At 42.0% G+C, this 23,653-nt stretch overlaps 1 protein-coding gene across 2 annotated transcripts in view; it reads left to right on the top strand.

Annotated features, from left to right (window-relative positions):
* The first annotated feature begins 9,101 nt into the window (after positions 1 to 9,101).
* The window catches only part of smg1 (SMG1 nonsense mediated mRNA decay associated PI3K related kinase), a 44,901-nt gene continuing 30,349 nt past the window's right edge, over positions 9,102 to 23,653 (top strand). For both annotated transcript variants that reach the window (XM_023397462.2, XM_087171553.1), the window contains exons 1-13: positions 9,102 to 9,327; positions 12,961 to 13,109; positions 14,919 to 15,071; positions 16,004 to 16,140; positions 17,378 to 17,436; positions 17,917 to 18,130; positions 18,571 to 18,696; positions 18,783 to 18,855; positions 19,256 to 19,353; positions 19,698 to 19,871; positions 21,685 to 21,906; positions 22,370 to 22,471; positions 22,827 to 23,117. In XM_023397462.2, the coding sequence (XP_023253230.1) occupies positions 9,251 to 9,327; positions 12,961 to 13,109; positions 14,919 to 15,071; positions 16,004 to 16,140; positions 17,378 to 17,436; positions 17,917 to 18,130; positions 18,571 to 18,696; positions 18,783 to 18,855; positions 19,256 to 19,353; positions 19,698 to 19,871; positions 21,685 to 21,906; positions 22,370 to 22,471; positions 22,827 to 23,117 (1,875 nt within the window). In that variant the 5' untranslated portion in view covers positions 9,102 to 9,250. The remainder of the gene's footprint in view (positions 9,328 to 12,960; positions 13,110 to 14,918; positions 15,072 to 16,003; positions 16,141 to 17,377; positions 17,437 to 17,916; positions 18,131 to 18,570; positions 18,697 to 18,782; positions 18,856 to 19,255; positions 19,354 to 19,697; positions 19,872 to 21,684; positions 21,907 to 22,369; positions 22,472 to 22,826; positions 23,118 to 23,653) is intronic.

The raw sequence follows: 23,653 nt of genomic DNA, 5'->3' as shown, positions 1-23,653 counted from the left end.
TGTTGGTAAATACTTTCTGTATGAGAATATAGTTTATTTAAAAAAAACAACAAGGTAATCCACTGAGAAACCCATAAAGAGCTGATATGAAACACATTGCACAGTGTTTTGAGAATCTCACTTCCTCCTCAGATTGTCCCTAGTGAGAAATATAGCCCACCTAGAAAATACAGAGGAGTTGTGCAGTGGATAAGGTCCATGCGACGGACCACTGAACCGGTCTGGACCACAATGACCACTGGTTCAGACAGACGCACAGACTTTAAAATATAGTACAACAAAATATTTCATAGACAAAATATTAAAATAACGCTTTAATAGCTAACAAAAGTATACCATACAGCCGGAGAAGGGGAGATAAGACAGAGGTGCGCGGTGGATTAGGACCACACCACAGACCACTGAGCATCTGGTCCGGTCCACAAGAACCACACCAAAGACCAGGGATTCACTGGTTCATATTTATAAACAGTTAAAGAAACTGCAATATACAGTGCAACAATAAGAATATCTGCTGAGGCTAATAGAATATTTAGAGTATTTAATAGACAAAGCATTATGATTTCTGACAGTTGTTTGGTCAACATGTCCAGAGAAGTGATAGTTGGATGGTGGATTAAAACCCCAAAAAACACTCAACCGACCATTCACTAACTGGTCTGGACCACCAGCTTCAGCGCCCCCAGTGGTAGTAACCAGTGGGCTGTTTTAGGGACCATGGTCAGTGGACAGACCACTGAATTGGCCACAACACCTACACCTAACTCAAAACAGACACCACTGAAAACCGTAAGCTGATCTATCCGACTGTAATTGTGTAATTATGGGGTGATTTCAACATTACAACACCTTAACAGATACCAGCCCAAAATATATCTCTATCCTATCTGAATCTGTAGTACAGATTCTATAAGTAACAAATTATCTGAAATTACCATCATTAAAGAAATAAACACCTGTTGCAAGAAGATATCACCTACAGACAATGAAATGACAAACTAACTATACTTGATGAAATCTTTCTACGAAAAGCTGAAGGGTCTTTAGACAAATATCCAGGTAGCAACGGTCTCAAAGACAGTGTCTAAACATTTTTGGAACTACCTAAATTAGAAATGATCCATTCAACTGCTGGTAAAAGAAGCAACAGATAACATGACATTTCCTTCTACTATGAAACATCCTCTGTGCTAGTTACATTATATTCAGCTACCTAAGGGCTATCTGTGTGCAATCATAAGTCACCTTATACTGGAGAGCAAAAAAGGAAGCTGTTTTTGTGAAGGGGCTTTTTTTTGTTTTGTGGGGGTTGTTGTGAAACTCCGGTGGAAGAGGATGGTTAGAAACTACTGAGTCCTTCCACCCATTGATGAAGGGAAACCAAACCAATGTTGGAAGAATGAAGTCACGATCTGGACCAGAGTTACAGAACTGGAGAAGAGTAAAGTGCTTGCAGCGGCTTTGGCGCTGTTGGGAAGAGCAAGAGAAACAGCGATGAATATACCAGTACATAATTTGAGTCAGGACACCGCACTGAATACTTTACTTCAGAAACTTGTTGACTTGTTTCTCCGAGAACAAAAAGAATGAACTTAAGAGGCTAACTGGAGCTTTGACCGGAACATGAGAGACACTGGTGTATCTATAACAGATCATATCAGCTATTCTGAAGAGCGGTACTGACAGATGTGCCGACACAAGATGGTTCTTTCCCGATGCAGTGTTAACATTTAAATTGATAGATACTACACGCATGTGAAAGAATGACAATTAGCTCTGACGGCATGCACAGATTTGACTTTTGTGACATCAGCACTGAGGAGGAAAGTCGCCTGCTTCAACAGTGGGAATCCACCAGGAAACTACATATGTAGCAGAGCAAAGGCGACGGAGGAACAAGCCATGGTCCCTCTGGGCTGAGGGCTGTCCACACAGAGGTGAGCGAGTCAGCTGAATAAAGACTGTACAACAGATGATGGAGAGGAGTGCAGCATTACTCTGTGTACAAAAGAATCGCCCACTGAAGCAGAAATCTTTATGACTGAGTGTTTTGGCTCAGCAATAACAGATCATATGTGTGGACAGGAACGGCAAGATGGCTACATCACTGAACTACGCTCTGAGGAAGACAGAAACACACAGTCATAGACCCTTCATGTATACAGATGGAAACATGGTCTATTCCACTAATAAGATGAAAACATTGGACAAAAAAGCATTATGCAAACCCTGTGTTCTATCTTCCTCTAGGTGAACTCAGAATGACTAATACTGTACAGTATTTGTATTTAAGTTGATATTTATGTGTGTTCATACCACCAGCACCTGTCACCTACAGCTCTGTGACAGAATAAACTGGGCAAACAGAGCAGCCATGATCCTTCATGACTTTAGGGTAGAAAAAACTGAAACATGAAAATGTGGATGGTGGACACATTAAGTACTGTATATTGAAAAACAGCGCAACAGTGCAACCCACTCCCGAGTGAGTTGACCTGGGGTCTCATGTACAAATGTTGCATTCACCCAAAAAAAAAAAAACGTGAGAATTTACGTTCCTCCTCGCTAGCTTCATGTCTGCTGTACGCTCGTTTCTAATGATCAATTGGCGACACCTAGAGGTGAAGCAGTGAAAATACTAACATTAGGAACTGGTCTGTCGGACCACTGTGACAACAACTACTCCTCACACTGATTTTCACAGCACACACACACATGGGCCTGCAATACATTTCAATGGAAGCTTAGGACTTGGCAGTATTAGAAGGGAACAGGTTATTCAGAGACCACGCCAATTTTTTTGGCCCATGATGATGACTGACTGATCGGCCGTTTAAGATTTCCCAGAGCAATCCTCTTGAAACTGTCCAGTTTTGGAGAATGACATGGCGAGGACTTCCACTTGTGAGTTGCTGACCACACTGGGTTTCATAGCATAAGGGGCATTTCTGAGAGACCAGTCTGCACTGTTACAGTCATCCTTGAGCTGCGCCATGCAAGCTGTATGGGACAGGATCATCCGCATGTCATCCAGGTTTATAAAGTTCCCATAAGATTTGCTTGAACAGGCTGATATTACTGTGCAATTTGTGCAATTGCAGCGTGGGTGTGCGATGGGTTGTTTCTGGATTAGTATTAGTAATAAAATTACCTTTTTTGGTGTGTAGGCAGCTATCCAGCTTTGTGCATACGCCACCTTTTAGTATGAGTTCTATGCAAGGCTTTGTACATGAGGCCTCTGGTCCAGGTTAAGACAGAGCTAAGTTTGAGTTCAACAACATTAAATGCAAGTGATTAAAGGTGCACTATGCATTCCTGCATGGTTCCAGCACGATTTTATTTTTGTCTCAAATCATAGGCATCTCCCCTTGATCCGCTAGCTGCCTGCCCCCTGAATACACTGTGAAAAAGCGCGGTCTATGGAGACAACACAGGCGTCACAAACGGCTAAAAAACACTAGGGGCACAGGCTGCGTCCCAAAACTTAACAAACCACGTTCCAGCCAATCACCAACAAGATGGTTGGGGGAGGGGTGGGGGTTAGTGTGCGTGCACATATGGGGGGGCGGGGCAGAGTTGATAGAGTAGCGTGAGTATCTAAGAGTAAATAGCTGGACGGCGTCGTGAACTAGGTCTAACGACTCAACGATATATTTTGGGAAATGGTCGAGGCACGGACACGACCAAACAAAAGACGTTCGGATGAATATACGGCGAGGAGGAGAGAGATGGAGAAGGAACGAACGAAGACCCGTATTTATATTGGGGAATCGATTCAAAGGTGGCGAGAACTCGGCCGGCAGAAGGGCTTCCAGTCTGATGCAAACATGGGGGGGGGGGTATTTACTATTTACTTCGAATGTCAACAGAAGTGACGTCATGCAGGAATGCATAGTGCACCTTTAAGTTAACTGCAATTATAGTTGCCTAAAAGTGAGGATTGCATATAAATACTTTACATATTGAAAAATATTTATTCTCTAGTTCAACTCTCAATTATATTAACAAAATATTGTATGTTTAACATATATTGACACAGTACAAATATCATACATGTAATGGGAATTAAACTGTTCCAGCGTCGCCAATATTCCGGTAAACAGTGAAACATATATGTCACACATTAAACCTACAAGCATCACTCTCTCAGTGAAGGATAAACTGTATTTTTATATAGAAACACAGAGCCTCTTCCACCACCTGAGTTAACAGAATCATTTCCGAATGCTGTTAGAAACAATAAAATTGAAATTCTGTAGTTCACTTATCAAAAGCGCTGCTGACGAACCATGAATCATCTCTAGCAGCATGAGAAGTCAGTGGTTCACTCCACAATTTATTTCTCTTTCAGTACCATGGAATATTACTATGAAACTTAAATTTTAAGCATCAAATATGTTTCCCTTTAGACACTTGATGTTCACAAACCACAGTAAAGTGCTACATTCAGCTTTACATGGAAATAACTTTACTGCAAACACACAACAACATTAGCAGAAAGAGCTGAGAAGCTGGTTTACCAAGGCAGGTGAAGTGCAGCTAATTAAGAAGAAAGCGGCATTTCGGGTGGTCCATTGGTTTCTGCAAATAAATAGTTTCACATGTTCACGCAACTCTTCAACTACAACAACTGTTTTCACTTAGTTCCTACTGTTTCTCAACTTAAAAGAAGTTCATTGTTGTTTCTGGGGTTCAACCGATCTGCCTTGGCAGATTATCGGTGGCAATATTTAGCATTTTCTGAATATCGGTATTTTTTTTACCCGATGACCCATAAAATGTCTCTGATGCAGTCACCTGTTGCTGGTCTGTAGTCATCACTCTGTGGTCTGGAGCAGTGTCCCACCCACAGCACGATCTTATTGGTTACATGTCAGGAGTAATAGCCTATCACGCTGAGGCCTACTGTGTACACAGTATATATACTGTGTATATATACATACAGATATATACAGTCTTTGACACTGAGGACACAGACTGGAGTAGCTCCGGTTAACGAGCATCAAAATTCTCTACACTGAAGTTACAACAATACCACACCGAGCGAGCGAGAAAGAGGGAGAGAGAGAGAAGCTAGTGCTAAATGCTAAGGTAAATAGCTGATCTGAACAGCATGTAAACAACAGCTGAATTAGTGAAAGTCTCTAAAAGGAGCAGAAAGCTCTGAGTCCTGGAGCAGAACTAGTGTAAGTTTAAATGTACAGCAGGTAGTTAGACACTGTGATGAAGAAAACAGCAACATTATCTGTGTTCAGACAGAGCAACAATATATTCTACCAGTAACAGAAACTGACTGGAGATGAGACACCACACTGACGTCAGCACGTCAGCATGTCAGCACATGAACGGCCTCTCACTACTGTTACTGAAAAGACATTTTACTACAGTAGAAGAAAAATATATAGTACTATATAGTATATAGTGATAATATTAATATATGATAAAACTATTAAATTAAAGAGCATCTTTAGGTAGGCATGGCAAGGCAAATCTATTTGTATAGCACATTATCATATACAGAGGTCATTCAATGTGCTTAACAGAAATAAAAGAAGCATAAAATTGGAATTAAAAGGCACAATAAGAAAACAGTATAAAAACAGATTATAAAATAGGCAAAGTGCAAAATCAAAATTTAGATGTAGGCAGAGGAAAATAAAGCAGTTTTTAGCTTCTTTTTAAAGCCAGTTACAGGTTACCAGGTGTATCAGTTCACAGATGAGGAGAGCACCAAAATATACCAATTAATTCCAGTCAGGCACTTCGCAGCCAGTGTATACAAGTAATAATTACTAATATATACTCAGATGTCAGTTTATTAAGAACATCTAGCTAAAACGGATGTAGTCTAATACAACAGTCTTGCAGTATTGTCCTCCCTCATGAGGGTTATAATGTCCTTGATTACTAATAATCTGTATCGACCCTGAAAAAAACACACATATCCACCCGGTCGCAAGACGTGGGGTGGGGAGCGGTGGGAATGGGTGGAACAGTGGTCTGACTAAATTATGACAACTGATATCTAATAACAGCAGCAAAAGAATTAACTCAAAACTTAACCAAATAGTTAAGTTTCTTATAATTTCTTTTTCAAGCCATTTTTGCCCGGCAGGGTTACAACAGTTAAGTGCCTTCCAAAATTTCCATCGAGAAGTCAAGTCCTGGCCTGAGTTCCCGCTGCTTGAGAGTGGAGTTGATATATGTTCTGCCAGAGCAAAAGAAATCGACCCTCAAAGGTAAAGTGGGACAGATAGACTTAAGTCCCTTTTACACTGGTCAAAGAACCCGCTAACATGTGTCTGTGTTTTGTCTGCTATTTCAAAGGGAACAATTGGCATTTACTCTCATGACTGTGCAGTAGTCACGGGTATCTACGGGCTCCAGCTCCAATCGGCAGTAATGTAAACATGACAGCCCTTTTTTACACCAGAATTAGTGTGCATAAGTGGGTTTTTTAAATGTGGGTAAACCCGCTAAAAAAGGCTATTAACTCGTTTCACACTGAAAGACAATTATATGTATTAAGCACATTAGGGTGTTAGAGGTGTTAGGAGAGGAGGTGCTCTCAGAAGAGATGAGTTCTCCAGACATTCTTAAGAGAGGGCCCCTGTAGTGATAGTATTTGGTAGCTTGTCCGACCACCCACATTCTGGAACATCTGTAAGGGTTTCACTGTGTGTGTGAAGGGAGGCCCGCAAGAAGAGCAATGTAAAAGTCGAGGCACAAGATAACAGTGGCCTGAACCAATAGTTGAGTGAGTCAGGTAAGGCCTGATTCTTCTGATGTTGTATAGCACAAAGCGGCACAACTGGAAGACGGGTGGAACATGATCAGAGAAGGATGGCTGGTCATCAAACATAACATCCACGTTTCTTGTGACCCTAGGGGGTAAGAGATGAAGAGGCGATTTTGATATGTATATCGTAATAGAGAGACTAATTGGCTGGGAGGAGTAGGAGTTCAGTCTTAGAGAGGTTTAGTTGATGGTGGTGTTCCTTCATCCATGTAGATATGTCAAAGAGACAAGCCAAGGTCTGTGCAGATACTGCGGGGTCGTCTGGTGGGAGCGACAGGTATAGTTGGATGTCATCTGCGTAAACGTGATATGAGAAGCAATGCGAGCGGATAATTGGACCAAAGGAGGTGGTGCATATTGCAAAGAGAGGGGGACCCAATACTGATCCTCAAGGCACCCCTGATGGGATAAGGATGTTTGTCCTTGCCATGACACACTGAAGGAGTGCCCAGTATGAGTACCATATCAAAGGCTGCTAATAGGTTCAGCATGATAAGAACTGAGGACAGAGTTTCAGTGGAGTGGCTGCTCTTACAAAGCAATTTATTTGGATTAAGGAGGTCATTCCATGAGAGGAAATCTGAGACCTGCTTGAAAAATCTCCTTTAGATACACTCAGATAACAATGGAAATAATGCAAGTCAATAGTGCTCAACTTGAGCAGAGTCAAGTGAGTTACCCGAGTCTATTTGAATGTGGTTGGAAATATTTCCAAAGCCAGTGAAGCATTCATCTCGTATATGATTTTTGGCAGAATGGTGGGAGATGGTTTGTGGGAATGGGGTCCAGTTTGTACATGTAGGATGACTACCCGTAAGACGTTTTGACACATCATTCTCGGTGAGAGAAGTGAGTGAGAGAAAAGATGCGTCCTTGACCTGGGGAGACAGGGATGGCCTTGTGTTCAGCTAGAGGGCTGATTGAGTGAGAGGGTTTTGCTAATGATTGGAGGAGGCAAAGGAGGGGCATGAGAGAGATGTGAAGAGTGATGTGGAGAGTCTGCCCTTGACTGGGGGAGACTGGTCATCTTTGAAAGGTTCAGAGAATTGGTGAGGAAAATATGCTAGGAGGAGGTACAGTGGAAATGACCATGGAGGAAAAGTGGATGGAAGACAAGTTGCAGAGATTGTGGCAAAATGAAACCAGAGATGGTGGAATTGAAGCATAGAGTGAAGCGAGGTGCAGAGGTGTGAATGTTAGGCAGTCTGTGGCACAATTTCAGGTAAAAAGTAGGTCAAGTTCTTTACCAGCTTTCTGTAAGGTTTTACAGCTTTTTCTAAGGTTCATGTGTTTGAAGATAAATTGTTGCAGGTTGAGGGCAGGAGGTGGTGAATTTTGTCTTTAATAGTTTTAATTATAGTTTTAATTTTATAACTAAAGAAGCTTGTGAAGTCATTACTACTGAGAGCTATAAGAATACGTGGATCAATAGAGCTATGACTCTCACTGTTGCTACAGTGCTGAAAAAAAAACCTGGGGTTATTCTTATGTTCATCTATGATGACTTATAGGCTGCTTTGACATTACAGAAGGCCTGAAAGTCATGTTGACACATTGATACATACAAGCATACACAGAATTAAAAATCCTATATATTTATAATGTATTAATATACAAACAGTGATGAAATAGCAGGTTATTGTGTGAAATAGAAACAAACTTCCACTGAGAGATGTTTTGTTGTTGATAGACGAGGGACGTCAGAGAAATCAGATAGATAGAAGGACGAGTTATAGCTCCACACTGACGAGTACAATGAAGAAAGTGCCTGTCATAAGGTCAGTGTCAGATTTATTCTTGTTTGTTTTCAGCCTGATAAACGACAAAAGGGGAAAAAGGAAACAAGAAAAGGTGCAATATCCAATCAAATGTTCAAATGCAAAAAAATAGTCAAAAGTTAGCTTCAGCTAATGTCTTCTTTTCTTAATATTACTATCTTGTTCTTCTTAATCACAAAAAAACGTGGATGGCTCAGATCTGTCTGTGTGCTGCAGTCATGGATGATCTGAAAAACAGACTATCTATATCTGGTCCAACTTAAGACACCTTTGGAGCTCTGTCACAATTAAGAGCACTTTAAAGAAGAAGTCTTGTAAATGGTTTTTATTCTCATCTTTGTGGGTAGGGGTAAAAGTGGAGGATTTTTACTTACTTTCACTTCTGTTTGACTTTCAACATTTTGATAAATAGGGGCCAAAGACTAATGGAATGATCTGACAAACCTGACGCTGCAGTATACAAATACCTCCAGAAGGTGGCAGTAATGCAACGTCAAGGATGCCACCTGCCGTACAACCTCAAAGAAGAAGAAGAAGGAGCCTACCTTCAGCTAGCTATAACGACAAGTAGCTAACCTTCTTGTTAGACTTGACAAAACCTAATAGTGAAAAATAATCCTGAGGAGAGACACGGTAACCGCTGCCAGCGGGTCATGCAGCTCTCTAAAAGGTAATGAGCCGTAAAGCCTCGGGGTCTCGGCTCAGCGGCGCCCACAAACTGCAGCCACAGTGGAATGACTGGCAGGCCAGGTTGGTGTTGGGCTCCGGGGGAGGCTGGGTACAATAAAGCGGTGACTCTTTGGGCCTGTGTCGTGCTGCTTTATGAAGTTGTGGCCACATGGGAGGGAAAACTCTGTGTGTGTCTTTACCATGACATCAAACGCTCTCGGTTGTCTACCTGTGCTGTCTTTAAACCGTATTCTCGGCGTAGCTCGTAACGCAGTGCACCCGGTGCCGAGCGTTGGACGGTACCAAGCCGCCTCGCGGAGGGCTGAGCGCGGCGCTAATGTTAGCTCGGTGTGTTTGGGTAGCTTTGATTAGCTACATGTTGATAGGCTGCTGCTAACTCAGTTAACGCTAATTGACAGTAACACAGACTAGAAAAACTATAGTGACTTCCTCTAAGCCCCAATGACGAGCCAGGATAGTGATTTTAAAGTAACTACAGGTTGATATATATTCTCAATGAGCTGTGGTAGTGTTATGTGAGCTACCGTGTTAGCCGGTTAGCGTTACTACGGTGCTGTATGCGCCGGCTAACTATAGCCAGTTAGCATCAGGAAGACGCCACCCTGCTCTAACGTTATCAACTTCCCAGAGAACTTCTGGCTGTAGTCACAAAACGTGTTCACGGAAATGTATGACGGCGTTGGTCTTGCAACTTTCTAAGCTCATAATACATAATTGGACACAGCAGTTGTTGAGGCAGTTGAGTCAAGAGTCAGCGTCACATGTTACCGTAGCTCATTTATCGACATCTGTAACATCAGGTGCAGAGTGATTCTTTTTAGTGTGGCAGCTACCCCAGGATCGCTGTGGTAGTGTCAGTTAGTTTGTGGAAGTTGGATAATTTAAACATTTGTTTGGTAACATGCTTCACTAACAAGGTGGCCCCTGCTCCTCTACCAAGCCTTGAGGCCCTGTCTTGACACAGGGGCCCTGTGTCAAAATCCTGTAATATGCATTTAACATTTGACTTGACATCGTGTAGTGTGTATATTATGATATATATATATATATATATATATGTGTATAATCAAAGTGTCTGAAATGATCACATACTAAATTGTGGGTGCTGTGTGCAGGAGTTGGATATTGGCCCCATAGCTCACTTTGGCCCCTGAGCCCTTCTGGGCTTTACCGGCCTGTGTATCAGCTCTTCCCAAACAATTCGTAAATACTCTTGACCAAGGGCCTGAACCTTAAGGTAACAGTTAAGGTCAATGGCAGGGCAAGCGGACAGACATTTAACTTTAAACAGTATCACATCAAGAAGACACTTCAGCAAGTTCTCCTCAGCCGACATGTCAACCCCCTGTTGACCTCTGCTGACCTTTTCCATTTTGATTGACTGCTAGGTCGGAGCAGCCACTGTCAAGTCACATGCACTGAGTCTACATCCAGTATTAGGAATACTAATTTGGACTCAAAGGGGTGGGCAAAGTCAAAGTAAAAGTGGAATCAATATAAAAAGATCCCACAGACTGTCCAATCCCAGCAGGAACATTAAAGCAGTCAAAGCAGTTAACATTTAGTCATGTGATCCTACTTGGATCTCCCTCTGTCTACAAACCAAAACATCTTGGTGACCTTCTTATAGCCCTTCTCCACTGCATGGTACTGACTTGACTCTACTCACCATGCTGTGGTCAATGAGGAGGATCATACGTTTCTCTGTTTGTTTTCACTTTGAAATCCTCTATTGCTTATGTTTGTGTTGCATTGAAGATAACGTAACATTAGCTTTGTGTGTTGTTGCTGTAGTAACGACGCATTGAGGGGATACTATTTGCTGTGGAAAAAGAAGCACCTGGTATCAAAAGGGAGTTGAGTTGATTCTGTACCATGTGGTTGAGAAACACTTCGTAAAACAACAACCTGTACCTAGACAGTCACTAAGGGAATAACCATCACAGTAATGCTGGCATCAGTCTACATTTTCTGGACAGGGAATAACTTGAATACATGACACATGAGAACAAATGTGTGTCCATTGTTCCAGGGTTTCATAGCTTCATGTTGGGACATTTGGAGTCTGGCTTTAGCTACTTGCTGACAGCTGTCTGCACAAGCAATGGCTGACCACCACAGCCATGGTACACTGTGTGTTCTCTGTCTACACAGTGTCAGTATCCATTGTCATATGGTCCCTTGTGATTTGTTATCACTAGTCAAGTACAATACTGGGCAGAGCTGTATCCAATTTTAACTCCAGGCATTTAAACTCTGAACTTCTCTGCCTTCTGGTAGTGTAGTCATTTACCATGCTGCTTGACCCAGAGGAAATGTGCGTAGTACTGCTTTTAAAAAAAAAAACAAAAAAAAAAACAAAGGTTTGATTACATTCATTTTGCCTTGCCTACACCACATTGGCTAATTACTTTGATTTGAAATTCATCGTTCAGGTGATGCTGCTCCTGCCTGATCTCTGTGCTGATTTTCCAGTATTGCAGTGTGGTCTATGTTATGGCTGAGATCTTGCTGTTGTATTGCTTTGGTTATGCGTATCCAGACCTTTTCAGCCGAAGTTGTGTTAATATTTTGACTTAGTTTTATTGTCCGTAACTGCCAGTGAGCTCAAACCATAAAAGTTATTGCTTCTGTGTTACTGCTGATTCTACAGTCTGGCTCTTTGAGGTTTGGTCATCCCTCCTATCAGTTAAAATAACTACTTACTAACTGAGGATGTGGTGACCACTGATATCATCAAAAGTTAAGTGGTGCCCACTGTCGTGCAGTGGATGACTATAACGGGTAATTCAGATGTTTTTAGTTTCAAAAGGTTGTGCAGGTGTTGTGGATTAAACTAGAAATTAGTATCTGCTTATCTGACTCCTGATGTTGTAAAAGTATGTACTATTGTGTCAGTATCCACAGATCTTTGCAGTGAAGTTAATGGTGGGCGAAATTGATTTCATGTAAGAATTGTGATTCTTATCTTTAAATTCATTCACAGATTCCAGATTCTTGTACATTGTTAATAATTTACATTGTGTTTCCTGGTAAAGTGCAGAATTGGGCAGTGCGCATGCTCTCATCCTCTTGTTTGTCTTCAGTGAAGGAAGATGTTTTGACTGTCTCATAGAGACCATACAACATACAATACTTCTATGCCATCACCCAGAGACAACTGTTTGTGGAATGGCGTTTACTGCACCACTCGACCAAACTCATTCTGATTGGGTGAAGGAAGTAACTCTGTGTACTGTCAGTTTCACTTTCTGTTCTGGTTAACAACGAGCTTTCAGTGGAACTTCAGTGACACTTCCAGCCAGTGATGGTGGTCAGTAAATAATACTTTTAGTTAATTATTCTCACACAGACAGACACCTGTCACATGCTCACATATTATTGCAGTTAGATGTTTCAATTAATTAGAAAGATAAGCGCATGTTTCTCTGCTTTATTTGCTTGGTCAGACATCAGGACCATAACTGCCAGTTTCATATGGTGTCAGTGGACTAACTATTGAATCGAGTTTTAATTGAAGAATCAAGAATCCACATTGAATCATGAGATACTCAAACGTCCCACCCCTTTCATTTGCAGACTTAAAGATAAGATGGTGACCCAAGGACTAAATGAAAAATGAAACCACGCACTAACTTCAGTTACAGGATCTATCTAACTTTTTGTCGTGTGTGTGTCTGTCCCTGTGCTCAGAGTTGACAGTGTGTCATCCAGCCAGGACACAGTGAAGTCCAGAGAGCTTGGTTCAGGAGCGTTGTACGACGTGTTGCCCTCCAGCTGCCCTGAACAGCCAGCGGTGCCCAGCGATGCTTACGCTGCTGCAGATACACACCAGGAAGAGGGTGAGGCCTGCTGGATTCTTATTAAACCTGTTTTAGTTTTGCTCTGACATCTGGAACATCGAGATTATTACAGTCTGTCTGCAGGTCAAAAGATTTGAGTTTAGTTTCTTTAAAAAGGCCTTAGAAGGTGTTAAAAGTCTTACATTTTATTCAGAAGCTTCAAATATTTTCTCCTGCTAACAGTAATGTTTTATATAAAATGTGTTTGTTTGATTTTGGCTGAGAGATGTCTAAACTAATAGTGGGATTGTTGTAACAGGGGATTGAGCTGCAGTTTCAGACCTGCAGAGAACACTGTCACTACTACAGTCAGGTTGTGTTAGTTTAACCAAGAATTATTATTATTTACTGCTAAACAAAAATGTGATATAGAAATAAACAATCTTGGGCTATATTGCCCATATTTGCTTCCCGTCATACTAAAGTACTTTAACCTATATGATCCTGAAACGGGGCAGTTTCACAAAGACAGACTTTGACTGTGTTCTAGATATAACAAACAGTCAGACTTCAGATAGACGTCTGAATTCATCTGTTTTACAAAACAGTTTAGTTCTCATTGAGGTAAATGAATTCTGGGTAAATTAAGACTTTTTCAAAATAAAAAAAAATGGCAGACCTAGGAACTGCATCCAACCGGTAAGCTCCATTTACCCCAACAAGGATGTTTTACTTTGAAAATTCAGCGAAGAGTGAAACGATAAAAAGTAAAATCAGATTTGGTCTAAAAACTCTTTCCCTGCTTTTTGCTCTCTCCATAACAATGTTAGCAAACCACAAATTATGAGCCATGTTTTCCTGTTATTTGTTGTTGGGTGCTACTGTTCAGCGCAGGAGTCATTGATTGTTACCATGGCAACATTGATCTTAGGCCTGAGTTAGCCGGGGGGTAAGGTGTCCAATGCTTTTGGCTTAAAACAAATCAGATTTTATTTTTGCGAAGCAGTCTTACTTGCATTAGATTAACCTGTGAGCACAATTAAGACTGGACCAGCACTACAGACCAGTCTGAGATATGTTTTTGAAACCGGCCCCAGGCGGTATTAAAGAAAATTCTTAAATTTGGTGAACCTGCAGAAACCCTGTAAACGGTTCTGCTGATGGAATCATTCCCCATAATCACCTTAAGAACAGCAAATTGACATGTACCTGACTTACTTTTGCCTTACGTTCACGCCCTCGCTTCTCATGGTGAATAGAGAGGTGGTCAGGCTACTGTTGTGGTTTTTTCCCTGCACCCAAGGCAGATTTTATAAACAGATCTGACATGAGACAGTTTGTTTAATTCACTTCCTGGTTTACTAAACTTTAGTTTAAATTATTTGTGAATAAGAGATGATAACTGAGATAAAATTGTAACAGTCCTCTTAACAAGGAAGATTAAGATGATCATTTACCCTCTCTCTGTTTTTACCCTTGTGTTGTAGCTTTCAGGTTAATCTGACGGTCTTCAGTTCAGACGTGAGCAGTGTTACAGAAATGTTACAGGTCAAACCCAGTCTGATGCCGCTGTGACTTGGGTAGTGACTGAGGTGACTATTCAGAGATGAGATGAGACATGTAAATGTGCCATCATATCATGCGTACTTGTAAAGAAAGAAAAGTGATTTACCAGTACAGAGGTTGAAGTTGTCCCCACCTAAGAAATACTGTTCAATAAAAATGTTGACGCAGTTTCTTTCTAACTTTAATCAAAATTTCAAATATGAATAAAACAAGCATCGCTCCACTTTGTGGTATCAGGTATGTTTAATTCTGCCCAGGCTTTTTATATAACTGGTTTAATCCAGCATGGTGTGTGTCTTGTAGGTGGATATGAAGCTGGTCAAGGTGTCTGTGATACCTCGTTTGGTTGGAAGTCGCTGGGGCAAGAGTTGAGGCCCAATGACGTGACGACGGATTTGACTCCTTTTCAGCATGGAAACCGTGCTTTAGCTTCAAAGGACATGAGGAAATCGCAGGGTAAGCTCTCTGACACCTGTCTGTTACTCTCAGATATGATTAGAGCAGCAGGGTCTGCAGTACTACAGTACTTACACTGTACTTCCTGACAAACTACTGTCATCTGTTTGTCACTGTAACAGTCTGGGCTGCAGCTGCAGCTTTCTGTCAAGGTAACAGTCTAATGTCTGACATACTGGACTCAGTGTAAATGCAACATGACACCAGTGTAATAACAGTACCAACAAAAGCAGGGCATGTCATGGAGTGAGATGACTACAGTTTAACGCTACAGTTTAAATATTTCAAGATTTGATCAAATTGAAACCTGAAAAATCAAATAGTTATAGCTTCAAATTCAGTGGTAAACCAATTAGCAGTAACGTGCGAAACTTAAAAAGAATCCAGGAAAATCCAGGTTCAAATCTAGATCTGCAGAGATTAACAATATATATGATACTGGTTACAAAGAAGTACTCAGGAAAAACTATAATCATGTGCAAGCTGAAAGAAATTGAGGCTAAATTTGAATTAGTGGTGAGACACAAGAATAAAATCAAATAAAATCATTACTGTGTAACTTGATAAGTGATGCATTAAACAACAGCTCGGAATTAATTCAAAGAAATTGATTGGGAGAATCACTTAAAAGGGCTGTGATACATCCTACAGTTTCACAGTCAGTGAAGAATTAAATCAGATGTTTTATCTGTAGAATTTACTTTACTTCTGTTTTGAATGAAAAGATAGTCGTCTCTACACTAACCTCTGCTGGCAGTATGAACAAGACAAGGGCACCTCCTTCAACGTGGTTTGGGCAAGATAAAAGATGAATTATCGAAAAGGTTATGGTTGGGTCATGTGACGCTAACACTACTAATGATAAGCATTTTGAATGTGCACATGGCAGCGTGTGATGGTACAGAGAAATGAGTGTCGGTGTGTTGTTGCAGACAGAGGGGTGGCTCACTCAGAGGAGTCTCGGCTGGCCAACCTCCTGCGCCGAGTCTCCAGGGAGGACGATCGCGACCGCAGGCTGGCCACCCTCAAACAGCTGAAGGACTTCATCAGCCACGGAGAGAGCAAAGTGGTCAGTCAGAACTTCCCGTTGGCTTCACAAAAACACTTTTCATCACACAAATAAGACCTGTTGAAAACAGTTCACAGGCGTCACTGTGGTCACTGTAACCGACCATCTGCCTCAGACTGCATTAAACAAGCTTGTTAGACCATCAGTCAACTCTCACCAGACTGTGGTAGCTGTCTCTGCATTTCATCATCATACACAATCATACGAGAATCACTTGATCCATAGTGATGGGAGTGTGACTGTTCAGATGTGGCTTCATCCTGGTCTCTGTTACAAATACCTGTCTGCTGCAGATTGTTACAGACATGATGTTCGTGATCAGTGAAAATGTGAACATTGTGCTAAATGTTAACCGTAATTATTGCTTTTGGTTGTGCATTCTCCACTGAAAGATTCTGAACTGGGATTACATAATTATAAGTCTACCAATTTTACCACAACTGGTTCCTCTGATTAACACACCTGCACGATCTTGAGTTACAAACCAAGCAGGACTGTTGTCACTCTCTCAGGTCTGTTCTCCAGTCAGCCTTACTTCCTGTTTGTTCAGGGCTCTTTGTGTTCACTCTGGCCTAAACACACACTCAGTTGAATTTAGAGCAGGTAACTGTCTTGCTAATTAGGAATTTTACTCAAGTTTGACCATAAAAACATTGACACCATGAGTTGTCTTGTCATTATGTTGAAGGATATTGTCGGTTTATTCAAACTGGTGCGTTTCCCACAAATGTGGCTATTGTGACACTATGAATCCTGCTCTATAGGGAAGCTGTTTGAGCCTCCTACACCTTCCTGAATAAACATGACTTTTTACATGAATAATTTCAAACATTAGTCTCTGAGTCTGACCCACAGTAAACGCAGAATGTGGAGCAGCCATCACAGCTACTACATAGAGATCTGAGGTAAACACTTTCTGTGTTTACATGGGGTCAGACTCAGACATGTTTGACATGATTCGTGTAAAAATCATGTTTATTTGGGTACCTATAGGAGGCTCTTACAGTTTGACCCAATATACTTTGCTTTGTGTGAGTCCTCGTTTCCCTGATTCTCTACAGCCGTGGGGGTGAGTGCAAAGTTAGCATAACCATAGTTAAACGGTTTTCATATAAGGATATTTGTCCTGCTGTACGTCCACTCCTGTCACTTCATCTCAAATGAAATGTGTTGAAACAGAATCAAAGTACTGACAAACACACCACTGACCTTACACTCTGTATTTTCTCTCACACAGACCCTGGTCAAACAGTTGGACACCATCCTCAGCACCTTGAATGATATTTTGAATGAGAGGTAAGAGGAAGCTGTGTGCTCTGGGTTTATTGGACTCTTTACTTGAGCTATATTCAACGTCATACTGGAGGAAGGTGGAATCAGGGAGTCCAGTCGGGTCAACAGTGCAGAGCAGTAAAAATAGAAATCACATTAATTAAAGAAAACTCTCTCATGTAAAGATCTGCCTGCCTTCAGGTCCAGGAGACAGGAGTTGTTTTCTATCCTCTTGATGTCAGAACATCTGGGGCTGGAAGAGATTGGACAGCAGAGGGATAGTTTCAGTCCGTCTGAAACAACAGTTCATGAGAAAATGATTTAACTGAAGCACTGTCCTGATTATTCAGCACACATTTTTTTTGATATTAGGTTGTGATATCTTCTAGTCATGACAAAGTTTTATGGAGACCTGTCTCAATTGGTTGAGTGCTGACTATAGACTCCCACCCTGCTGTTGCAGCAGTGACTCTAACTCCTTGCTGGTGTTGTTGGTGTGTGTAGCAGTAAGCTGCTGTGGGAGCTGCGCCAGGACGCGGCGGCCTGCCTGGGTCTCCTCTGCACCGTGCTCAGCTATGAGGCCGAGCGCATCTTCAAGTGGCTTTTTCTCAAGTTCACTTCGAGCAGTCGTGACGAGGTGAAGCTGTTGTACCTGGTGGCAGCACAACGTGCTCTGGAGACGGCTGGAGAGAGGAAGGCCTTCTCGCATGTCATGCAGGTAACCACACTCTGGACCAACATTATTGTTAACTAAAACTAAGGAAATAACTAGATGTGAAAATATTTTCAAAATGTTTTAAAAAAAGTAAAACCTAAATGAACAAACCTGTTGTAAAAACTAATTAACTGATAATAAACCGAAATTAAAAAAAAAAAGTTGTTTTTAAAGCATTTTTGCCACGTTTCATTAAAAAAAGGAGCTAGCCTCAGAATTTAGTTTTATGTGTTACCATAGATGCTGTACTTTATTGCAAGCAACTCATCACATGTAAAGTTGGGTTTTGAGAGCCCAGTCAGAGTAAGGAAAATATTGTGATGTGTAATGCTCCACACCTCTTACTGAATTTTACCAGACTCATAGGTGGATGGTGCCAGGTAAAAGCATGGTAGGTGGATGGTGTCGTGGTCTGAGTGTGCTGTGTGTGCTGTGTGTTTCAGCTGGTGATGAGCAACCTGCAGTCCATCCTGGAGAACGTGGACACACCAGAGCTGCTCTGTCAAAGTGTGAGGTGTATTCTTCAGGTGGCTCGCTGCTACCCTCATGTCTTCAGCACCAACTTCAGAGTGAGTGTTTCAGCACTGCTTGGTACTGCAGCACACAGGTCACCTGAGGTCAGATCATGATCCTTTAATGTTTGCTTCCTCCACAGGACACAGTGGACATCTTGGTGGGCTGGCACATTGACCACACACAGAAACAGTCACTCACTCAGCAAGTCTCAGGTGAGTTGGATTATTATTGTGTCTGTTGTTCAGACTGGAAACTTGTAATTCTGTGTGATTGAGATTGATTGAACATGAAATTAGGAAAACTTGTTGATTTCTGTCCGGTTGTCGCTTGATTAATTGATTGAATTAAACATTTCCTTTAGTGGCATCTGGGGGATTTAGAGGTGTCTGACCAGTGCATCTGCTTTTATGCTCCAATTCCATTTTTCTCCTGTTTTATGCACATAACTGTTGGTTGTGTGTTGGGCTGTTTGTGCTGCCAACGCACAGGTGACCTATGCAGCAGTAAAACGTCTGAACACATCCTGCTGACATTCTGCATTACACTGCCTGTGTGGACATGCATAATGCAGTGCTTTTCATCTGCCACTCTGCTCTTGCTGTCTGTGTTTAGGCTGGTTACAGAGTCTGGAACAGTTCTGGGTGGCAGACCTGACCTTCTCCACCACCCTGTTGGGACAGTTCTTGGAGGATATGGAGGCATATGCAGAGGTGAAGTTAGTCCAGAGTCTAAAATCACGCTGCACTTCTCTGCAGCCATGCTTTAATACCAGTTAGACTTAACAAGTATCATGCGGCAGATAGATATTTGTATACAAATCTATCAGGAATGGCTGGGAAAAAAATGTGTATCTGGACAAAACTATCTACTAAATAGCAATAATTCCTATGCTATTAAAATTGAGAAGTAGCAAGGAAACATGCAGTTTTCATCCTCATCTGTCAGTAATACTGCAAACTTTCCTCTTTTCTCCCGTGATTTAACACCTTTCAATAATGAAATACATTGAGCTGATGAGTTCTCATAGACTTGACGGATTCTGTCCTCTGTTCAGGATCTGAGCCATGTGGTGTCAGGCGACGTGGTAGATGAAGACATCCCCCCTCCTTCAGTGTCACTGCCCAAACTGGCTGCTCTACTGAGGGTCTTCAGTACAGTGGTCCGCAGCATCGGAGAGAGATTCAACCCCTTCAGAGGACCGCCCATCACTGAAGTCTACGTCACAGATGTAAGAGCCACACAGGGAGAGTCTGACTGAGGGTGAAGCAGGATTCACTTTTTATTCACTTATTAAAGATGCACTGAAAAGTAGATCCAGTCGACTCAGTGGGAACATGAGGAGAGCTGTATGAAAACATGTCCTTGTAGAGATGTGGTGGGAAGACATGGCAGTCCATAACTGAGATGTTTTTTCAAGTATATCTTGATTCAGTTTTGACGTGTGTTTAGAGAGGGACAAAAACCACATACTACACACACCATGTTGTATCACAACAAAAAAATCTCTCCTTTAAAATAGGAGATTAAAAGACATGTTTTTGACACAATAATTGACTGTGTATCTGTCAGTCAAAGTGTTAGTGTTAGTCATAGTGTTGACTCTTCCTTCTAGTCTCAGAAGAGAGAATGAGCCCTGAGTTGAGTTTGGAATTAGATATTTGAGCTCCCAAGTGAATATCTGAAGGATATGTTATTGGCTGACAAGTGAAGTAGTTGGTCTAATAATGGAATTTAAGATGATGAAGAGAGACAGCAGATTGACTTGAGTGGAGGACATAGCAGAGAGAATCAAACTGATTAGTTTATATTTCAAGTGGACAATGACAAATCTGCGTGCGTGACAGTATGAACAGTTTATCAAACGCCTGTTGAAGAAGCAAAACAAACTGACCATTCTGCGTGCAGTAACTCACTGTCCACTCTTGATCTGCAGCTGCTTCAGTCTAATTAGCCTTGTATCTTAATATTAATTGAATTGTTTAAGACTACAAGGCTGAAACCAATCAGCCCCTCTTCTGTCAGTGTCTTCACATCAGCAGCAAAGGGGAGGAGGACAGAGTGGAGGATGAGCCAAAGAGATGTCATTCAGTTTATTGTTAACAGTTAGATAACCACTAATTAGTTCTACAGTCTAAATATTAAAAAAAAAACAAACTTGGGTTACTACAAACAAGTTATAATAATATATTCTTTATTACAGGGATGGTGAAGGTTCTCTAAACATTGGTGTTGCTTTATAAAATTAAACTTGTCAATCTAAATATATATATATTTATTTTCTTGTCAGTTTTTCATATGTAAGATTAATATCATCAGTTGTCTTGTTGGCATCAACCACAACAGACAGACAGTTATGTATCTGCATCTATGCTCCCAAACATTAGCAATTTTATTGGTGAACAGACCTATAGCAGATGTAATGAGACTTATGGACATGAGTTCCAAAAACCCAACAACTTTAATGAGATTTTCTTTATTTTGCATGGTTGAATTAGTTTGTCATAATTGCTGCTTTATAAATATAGATGCTATATCTATAAATAAAGATGCATGTAGCCTCCGTGACATCAGCCACCGGTTTCTGAAGAGCGGTTTTGAAGCTCAGAATGGGCCGCTCCACCGTCGCCATCTTGGCAGTACCTGACTGCACCGAACTCCCGGCTAATCCAAAAAAGGGAAAGGAGGCCTTGGTGCATGCTGGCTTGTGGCAGGCATATGTTCACCCGCCTGTCACTCAAAACGACACACCCTTAATTATGCATAACTTTAAGCCGCCCCCCCCCCCCCACAGGTGTCTTGAAGGAAGAAATTAGCTCTAGAGACCTGAACTGTTTTTTGTACCAGGCTGTAAAGTTGGACATTTTAACTGTAGAGTCTATGGGGATTGACTCACTGTTGGAGTCAGACTCTAGTGGCTTAGCCAGTTGGCTTCATTTTTCAGCCTTGGAGGTTGCCGCTTGCTTTCAAATGATCAGCAAATGTAAAAGCCACACCAGAGGTTTCACTGTGAATCATTTCCCTCTGTGTTCTGTTTCCCTCAGGTTCTGAACCGGGTTCTGGCCTGTGTGACCACAGCGAAGCAGGTCCAGTTCTCTGAGGCGGTTCTCACAGCAGGGAATGAGTGTGTGGGTGTGTTGCTGGCCAGTGTGGAGCCCTGCGGTCAGCTGATGGAAGCTGTCCTAGCCTATGGCCTGGACCAGCTGGACTGCTGCCGGGCCTGTGGCACAGACTACAACCTGGCAGTGCTCAGCCTGCTCACTCTGGTACAGTCACACCTGCTGTTTTCTTTCACCTCAAGTCACACTGATCCAAAACACATTGCTCATTTCTGTCGTCAAGCAGGAGAGCAGCCCAAACAAACCTGGTTCCAGGTTGTTACACACTGTTAGTTGATAAACCAAGTTTCGTTTGCACCTTTTTTATTTTATGTTTCTTGTTCTGCAGCTGTTTGGTTTAGATATTATGACCATTATTATTATTCCTTTTGCCAATCTACAGACGAGTATTTTTGGATGAGAAGTCTTCATTGTGCAGGTGTCTTCCTGTAACTTCAGACATGTTGATGTGAATGCATTTTACTCGTATTCATTTCTAAGAGGATATCATTGTCACACAGGGCTGTTACTCCTTCCTGAGAATTCCTGCCACACATTTCAGAGTGTGTAAATGTGTAAATGTTTTCTGCAACAGGCTGTTAGTCATCGTTGACTCTTCCTTTGCTTTCAGATTGTGGACCAGATCCACACGAAGCTGCCTGCGTTCTTTGTGGAGAAGTTGTTGGCACCTGACTCCCAGCTGCTGAAGCTGCGCTTCCATCGAGAGAAAGAGGTGTGTGCATGTGAGAGTACAAAGAGGTGAAATGTGAGGCATGGTTGATGCTCTGTAGAGCAAATACACTACAGGCCAAAAGTATGTGTGTACCCTAACCCTCCAGCCATATGTGGTAGTTGATGATGTTTCTAAAACAACAAAACAAGTATTAATGTGCTGCGACAACAACCTCCACCCCTCTGGAAAGATTTTGCCCCAGATGTTTGAACCTGCCTGCGTTACAGTGTTAGTGAGATCAGAGGGTGAGAGCTGCTGTTAGTTATGGTTGAGTTTAGGTTAGACTAAATGAAAATAAAACAATATGAAGTGAAGTGTTTATATTTGTTTGTGTTTATGTTCCTGCACTCCACAGGTGATGTCAGCTGTTCACAGTGTGTACCAGGCTCTGCTGAGCCTCAAAAACATACCTACACTGGAGGCAGCTTATAAGATGGTACTGGGTGAGATGGCATGTGCCCTGTCCAGCCTGATGGTGACCCTGGAGCCCACTGGTAGGGCCTCGGCCCCCGACAGCCTGTGCCCCACCATCCAGCACCCTGCTTTTGCTTCCCTCACCCTACCACTGGAGAAGGCCCAGTTCACCCTCATCTTCAACCTCAGCACCCTCACCACCATCGGCAACACCAAGAACTCTCTCATCGGGGTGAGCCACTATGCTTTCTGTACCACTGATAACTGAAAAGCACAATGAACTAGAATATGCATTTTCTTAGAAAATGTGTGTGATTGCTGTAAGTAACTGCAGCTGCTTCTTCTGCAGCTGATGAAGCTTGCAGCAGCTCGCAGCAGCTCGCAGCAGCAGGCCCTCAGCTCTGGCATCAATCATACTTATAATAACACTAGCAGAATGGTTTGTTCTACCACTGAGTGTCACGGATGCACAAACAAACTATCATGACAGGTCTTAACGTCTCAAGAAAGATGGAGGACGTACCTGCTGCACTTGAGCTTGGCTAGCTCTCCGTTGTCGCTTCATTCATTCCCTGCAGTGTTGTCCATTCGACTACATAAAGCAAACCTCAAACAACCGGGGGTCTCAACGTTTGCACTGAATCAGCCAGTGAGAATCGGGAATGCAGGAATGTGGTTGAAATTGTTCTGACATGCACGTGACAGTTTCCATACAGTCCCTCTGTGAGCAGCTGTGTTCAGAGCAGAAACAACACAGTTAAATTTGGT

Source organism: Seriola lalandi, unplaced genomic scaffold (assembly GCF_002814215.2).
Source record: "Seriola lalandi dorsalis isolate HSWRI2012SDOR001 ecotype SW California unplaced genomic scaffold, Sedor1 jcf7180002055008, whole genome shotgun sequence".
Classification (NCBI taxonomy): domain Eukaryota; kingdom Metazoa; phylum Chordata; class Actinopteri; order Carangiformes; family Carangidae; genus Seriola; species Seriola lalandi.
This window is presented reverse-complemented; position numbering and strand designations above follow the sequence as displayed.